The sequence below is a fragment of the Quercus robur genome, chromosome 2 (genome assembly GCF_932294415.1).
Source record: "Quercus robur chromosome 2, dhQueRobu3.1, whole genome shotgun sequence".
Taxonomy (NCBI): domain Eukaryota; kingdom Viridiplantae; phylum Streptophyta; class Magnoliopsida; order Fagales; family Fagaceae; genus Quercus; species Quercus robur.
In genome coordinates, this window is record NC_065535.1 from 67,764,557 (window position 1) to 67,771,456 (window position 6,900).

General features: G+C 31.7%; 1 protein-coding gene across 1 annotated transcript; it reads right to left on the reverse strand.

The window, feature by feature from the left end:
• On the reverse strand, positions 1–6,427 carry LOC126714659 (furostanol glycoside 26-O-beta-glucosidase-like). The gene is made up of 12 exons (XM_050414899.1): positions 6,090–6,427; positions 5,883–5,993; positions 2,454–2,529; positions 2,284–2,361; positions 2,057–2,144; positions 1,729–1,948; positions 1,438–1,553; positions 1,110–1,330; positions 951–985; positions 747–852; positions 528–636; positions 1–354 (listed from the first exon to the last, which is right to left on the reverse strand). Exons 1-11 carry the CDS (start codon positions 6,381–6,383, stop codon positions 620–622), a joined length of 1,362 nt encoding a protein of 453 aa, XP_050270856.1. The 5' UTR covers positions 6,384–6,427; the 3' UTR covers positions 1–354; positions 528–619.
• Positions 6,428–6,900: the final 473 nt, after the last annotated feature.

Genomic DNA, 6,900 nt, shown 5'->3' on the forward strand with positions numbered 1-6,900 from the left:
AGACTGAATCCACATTATTACAAAACATAAATTCAAAGAGAACTCGTCTCTGTTTTAGCCGCATCTCAAACCACGGTGCTTGGAATACTCCAAAAGCGATAAGGTTCAAATTTATTCTACTAAGAAAGTTGGAACTAATTGTCACATTGGTCTGCAACTCTGCATATATATGATATGTAGGCTAATTAGCTAGCCAAGAAGAGCTTGAGCCATTTTGCAGACTTCTTGAGGATTCTGTCCAAGTTGTTGAGGTAATCAGTGTAAGCAAGCCTGTACTGCACTGTGTAGCCTGACCCCATTTCCATGCAGTCCATTAAAGCCCACATGAAGTATCCATTTACATCTGCTCCCTGCCTGCACTCAAACAACAAACAATCCTTATGACTTTGTTTGTTGGGAAAAACTTTTTTTATGGTCTTATTTATGCATAATATTGGTGCCATCAAAAGAATATGTGACAATTAATTAGTTGCGATTGGCGGATTATAAAGCGGAACAAAATTAGTAGGTAGCACTCAAGAACATACTTCATGGCTACTGAAATGGCATAAAGATGGCCAAGAATATGCTGAATCCGAACATCGTCTTGTAATGCAGTCTCTACTGCAATAGTATCATCTCATTTTTCCGGATATCCTGTTCCAAGGCATATACAATCATATCAAGATAAAAAAAAAAGATTTTGTGATGTCTTTTTTTGCTTGATGAATATGAAAAAGAAGAACTATTTTAATTAAATTACTAACCATTCTCAGTAACAAAGAACTTAGGATTGTTGTATTTATTCGACATATAAACCAATATATCGGATAACCCTTGTGGATAGATATAAATTTCAGTGCTGCCTGGTGTTTGGGTTAATAATGAAATGTCATGTTCTTAGTCGATGTCTTAAAGTCATTGGGTTTAATCAATGTGTAAACGATAGATTTAAAACAAAACAGTCTTACTGGTGCACCAATGTATTCCCCATCTTTATTCTTAGCTGTGACAAATGCAACAAACAGGAAAGGTGGATTAGATATTCCTAACTATCAAAACCAGATTTAGGCTAAATTCAATTGCATGCTAAATTAAGCTATTTTGCAAATGAAACCACAAAAGTTTACCTGAGACTGTAGCAAACTGATAGTCAGAATAGGCAGAAAAGGTTGCATCTTTATCAAATGTTACGGCAGTTGTGTATCTAGATGTATAATAATTGATACCAATAAAGTCAAAGGATCCTTTAATTAAAGTCTTCTCGTCATTTGTGAATTTTGGAAGTCCATCCCTTACCAAAGCCTTCATGATGAATGGGTAATCTCCAAACACTAATGGTTCCAAAAACCTATACATACAATAGAAAAAAGAAAAGAAAAAGAAATTGGACATAATTTTGTAGTCAAAAGGATTTGATTATGTATGTGTTTTATTGACAAAGATAAATTTTCTAACCATCCAACGAAGAAGTCAAGTGCTCTCCGGGCTGCATCTTGATCCTGAATTGTATTTGAAGCAGGCAAAAACCATTCTGCTTGTATCGAAATGCCGATTTCTCCTGCTTGGGTTGACTATTAACAAGAAAAAAAAAACTTAAATTATATAAATAATGTTGTATAGAAAAAAAAAAATGCAAAACTAGTTATTCTAAAGCAAAATGGGTGTCAGCTTATGATTGGCCTAGTGGAAAATGCTGCAAAACGAAAAGAAGAAGAAGAAGAAGATGATGATTTAATTAGATTTCACCTGGTATGTGTCTCTGTAGAGTTTTACAGCTGTGGCATGGGCTAATATAATGTGATGGGCGCAAAGGAATGGATCTGTTGCAGCATTTTGGAGTGGGTTGGTCGTATCGACTGTATAACCGTAAGGCGCCCAGACTTGTGGCTCATTGATAGTAGTCCAGTACTTCACTCGGTCACCAAAATATTGGAAACAAACATTGGCATAGGCTTTAAAATCATCCCTATCAATAGTATGGTGGCAACCAACTACATTGATTAATATCTCAGGAAACTTTGACAGTTATAGTGATTAAAATAAGACATCGAATACTGGAAGAACTTGAACCTACACAATCTGACTGCTCCAGAAGCCATTGTATTTGTCTCCTAGTGCTTGAGGTAAATCGAAGTGGAACAGTGTCACAAATGGGGTTATCCCTGCATGGGAAATTCAGAGTCTAGCTCATTTTTTGAGCAATTGAAAAGAAAACTGGTTTGAAACTTTAGGAACAAAAACTTATTGTCCTTTCATCATGAATTAAGCACAAGTAGGGTTGAAAAGTAAGTTGATTCATACCATTTTTTATAAGTTCATTAATAAGATTGTTGTAGAAATTGATTCCCTTATGGTTTATTCCACCATCTACGGTCCCATCTGCAAGTTGATTATGAAAAAGTACATAAATTTCTTATTTTCCGAAATAGTTGGCTTGTCTGAGGTTGGGTTGTTTAGAAGAAAAAAAATACCAGGTAGAATTCTTGACCAAGAAATGGAGAATCTGTAAGTGTCTGCCCCCATATCTACTAGCGCTTGCACGTCATCCTGTGTTGCGAGCTAGTTAGAAAAAGAAAGAAAGAAAGAAAAAAGCACTACCTTTTTTTTAGTTACAAATTAGTGACAAGAAGGAAGTTGTATTTATTTGGCAAAAATATTGACCTGTTTGCATGAAGTTTGTATTTTATCCATAAACTTTAAAAAGTTAATTTTCAATTTTTTAACTATTCCTTCTTAAAAAAAAAAAAAAAAAAATTGAAATTATTGAAAACATTACACTTTCTTTTAAGATTGAAATTATTTTTTTCACTAGCTTGAGGGCAAAAACATAAGAACAAAAAAAAAAAAGATTTTTCTTTCAACAATTTAGGAATGAAATAAGATTATTTTTTTAAAGCTTTAAGACTAGAAGGTGTAACCTTAACCTTATTAACAATTTAGAGAAGCAAACGAATGTTTTGGGATGAATATTGAAATTCAGGACTTTAACCTTTTTTTAAATTCCTTTTGATATAGTGATGTGTTACAAACTTATTTTCCGAATATAATCCTAGAAATATTACAAATTTTACTATATAACTTTTACAATCTAATGTGTCAATCACAAAAATAAAACTTAAACATTAATTTCTTTTTATCAAGATTTCTAATATTCATTTATAGTATTGTTGGAAACCACCAATCACATTTATTATCATATCAATATATAAAAGTTAAATAGTAAAATTCGTAATATCTTTAACATTTTCCTTTATGACTTTAGGTTGCAACAAAAACTTTGATCCATGAAGAGAGCCAATTTTCCCCTGTAGTTATTATTATTATTATGTTTTTATTGTTTCTAAAGCTTTATTATTGTTATAAAGCATATCAACAATCCTACCAATGCATAAGAATATTTTCCTAATTTGAGATTCAGGATTCAATTAGGTATTTTCCTTTAAAGATTCTAGGGCAAATTACATTATATTCACCTGAGTTCACTTCAATTAGTCTTTTGTAACCCACATTTGTTAAAAATAAGAGTAAATATGTATTTCTACGCTCATTTTATGTCTCTCTTCTCTCAAAATATAAAAAATATAAATAAATAAAAGAGAAATAAAGATAAAAATGCTAATGTTATAAAAACATTTAGGTGTAATTATACCCCCTTCACTTGAGGTTTGGATGAATGACACTCCATGCCAATCTTGAAGGAAAAAAAAAAACTCCCCTCCCTTGAGATTTGAAGAAATTAACACTCATCACCCTCCATTTATATTAGTAACGAAATATTTTAAATTTGTCTCTTTATAAAAGTTTAACCATGATTAGTAAAAACATAATCGATAAGTTTAGAATAAAAATGCCAAATTTATCAAGTACGAAAACATTTGTAACAACAAATCTCTCCATAACCCGTTTATAAATATAAAAAAGAGAGTAAAAAACATGCTTAATATTTTAAAATGCACTTTAATCAAAATTTTAAAGCAACCCTCAAAAGCCAAGCTCACCCTCCAAGGCCACAACCCACAGACCCATTAAGCCACTCGTTTCTTCTCTAAAAGAAATGTGATGAACAATGCTATCAGAGTACCCAACAATTTCCTAGAAATGATGTCAAACTTTTGAACTGTATATGCACATGAGTTGTGTACTGTATGGTGGAGCCAGGAAACTTTTTTAGGGGACCAAGCTAAATATAACAATTGACAAAATTCTTAAGTAAAAAAAAAAAAAAAAAAAAATTGTGTTCTTAGTTTTTTTATGGTTCTAAAACTACTTAAAATTGATCTTGAAATAAATTTTATAGTGGCCTATTTGTTTTATACACAATTAAACAATCATTCAATAATTACACATACTACTTTTTTTTTTGGAGCAAAATTACACATACTACTTTGTCAAATATAAGCATATTTTAAGAGAGGATCAATGAATATAAATAGTAACCATTGTTATCAAATTAAGGGTCCATTTGGATATCGCTTATTTTGTTAAAAACTGAAAATTGAAAATACTGTAGTAAAATAATTTTTAAATATGTAAATAGTACCGTGAGACCTATTTTTAATGAAAAAGTTGTTGAAAAAAGAGGTTTGTGGGTCCCGTCAACAGTACACGGGACCCATTGGTGTGCACTGTCCACCGCTTATTTTGCTGATGTGAACAGTGCATTGATAGACAAAGTCAAAAAGAAACGCGGGTCTCAATAAAAAAAAAAAAAAAACTGGGGAAACGCTGGACGTTTGGACACACAAAACACTGTCCAAACATATACTAAGGTAGCGTTTGGATTGGCGTTTTTGGCTGATCACGTCTGCATTTTTTTATTTTATCATGTACAGTGCAAATAAGCAAATGAACAGTATTTTTGGTGTGAACAGTAATCTAGAAATTATTTTTTTATTATTTATAATTTTCAGTAAAATAAATGATATCCAAACACACCCTAAATATAACAGAAAATATTCATCAAAAATATATAATATAAAATTTTAGAAAAAGGTGCCAGCTATCAGTCAAACATGAACTGATGCAGTGGCATCATGTACAAGCACTAACAAATTAAACACTATTTCAACAAAATAGAGCGACTTTACCAAACAGGGGAAATCTCAGCAGATAACAAAGCAAAACAGAGAGAAAAGGGAAGAGAGATTTACTGGAGACTATCAGTTGAAGACTATCGTTGAAGTGTGGAGAAGGGATTTTTTTTCATTTTATCCAGGTTTTTTTTTTTAAAAAAAGTAAACAAACTGATAGTCTTCAACTGATAAATTTCAAGTTTGGGGATTTGTTATGGATATTTTTGGTGTTTTGATTTGAGGGGCTGATTTACCCCAAAAAAAAAATAAAATAAATAATAATGGAGGAGCTATTGTGCAAAAGGAATGGGCTAGATTTTTTTTTTTTTTTTTTAAATCTTTGTATCATTTTTTATTCCTCAAATTCTAGGAGGGGCCAAAAATTGAAATTACATACAATTTCGTTATATTTTATCATTTTATTAAGGTTGTAACTGAAATTTTCAAAAGCTATGGGGCCAAGGCCCCCCACCCCAAGGTGGCTCCGCCACTTACTGTATGTATGTGTATGTTTGGATACAATATATTTTGTTGAAAATTGAAAATAATAAAAAAATAATTTTTTTATTGTTTATTACTGTTCAGCATGGTTCATTGGCCTAAAATCACTGATCATGACCAATGAACAGGATTTAGAAAAAAAAGCCCAAAACGCGGACGCAGCCGCACTACCCAAACGGACCTATATGCACAGGAGTTGTGTGCTCTATATATTGCTTTCTGTACTTCCATCCCATGTAGAAATACCGTCTAAAAAAAAAAAAAAAACTTTTGTAGAATTGGTTTTATATCATTTATTGAGAACTATGTAGCAATATTCATATATACTTTGTACCGATTGTATGAATCGACTGCAACGTCCGTGATTCCATCATCATCTTGGATATAACTATCCCAGGTTGCTGGTCCTCTCCCTCCTTCATCACCTTTTCCTTCTGTCTGAACCATTTCATTACATGTCAGTTATATATGCAAAACACATATTCTATATAAATGAATGTATGCGTGTTTATAAGATTTATAAGAGAGAGAGACCTGAAAAGCAGAAGTGGAGCAACCAAACTTGAACTCGGTAGGGAAGTCTTTTCTTGTTATTTTGCTGGCTGCAGCTATTGCATCCGCGATTGGGTCTGTGCTGGTAGTTTTATCAGTAATTGTAGTTGGTGGAACAGAACCTTTCCAACATCTAATGGTAAGCCTCAAACTCTTGTTCTCATTTCTCAGAGATGGGACTCTCCGACTTGCTCCAAAAATGGTAGTTTCTGATTTCTTCAAAGAACCCAAACCAGCCATCGATGGCCTCATTGGCAATGCAAGGTTAAATGCCATGTTTTGAGAGAGAGAGAGAGAGAGGAATTTGGTGCTTATAGCATCTCCACCGCCTCTTTAAATTTTTGTACTGTATAGAGTGTACAGTTCATTTTACTTTTTGTTTACTTACTTTTTCAATTACACTTTCCAACAGACTCTCTATCGTTTTCTCTATCTCATTTAAATAATATTTATTCATTCTTTTTTTAATATTTCTTTTTCAATCTTCTTTCATTTATCTAATTTTAATGAAAAGTATTACGTTCTTAACATTTTACAATATTTTTATAATAAATTATATGTGGTAAGTTATTACTGATTTTAATTTGAACACACCATTTAAATATATTTTTTTTCATCAATATTAGTTAGTAACAATCCACCACTTAAGATTTATTGTGAAAATATTGTAAAAATATTGTAGTAGCATTTCTCAATTTTAATTTCTTATTCTTTATTTTATTTTTCCCTTATCCTTTTTTTTTTTTTTTTTTTTTTTTTTTATCCACAAGTTTCTTTTCTTCTTCTTTTTCCC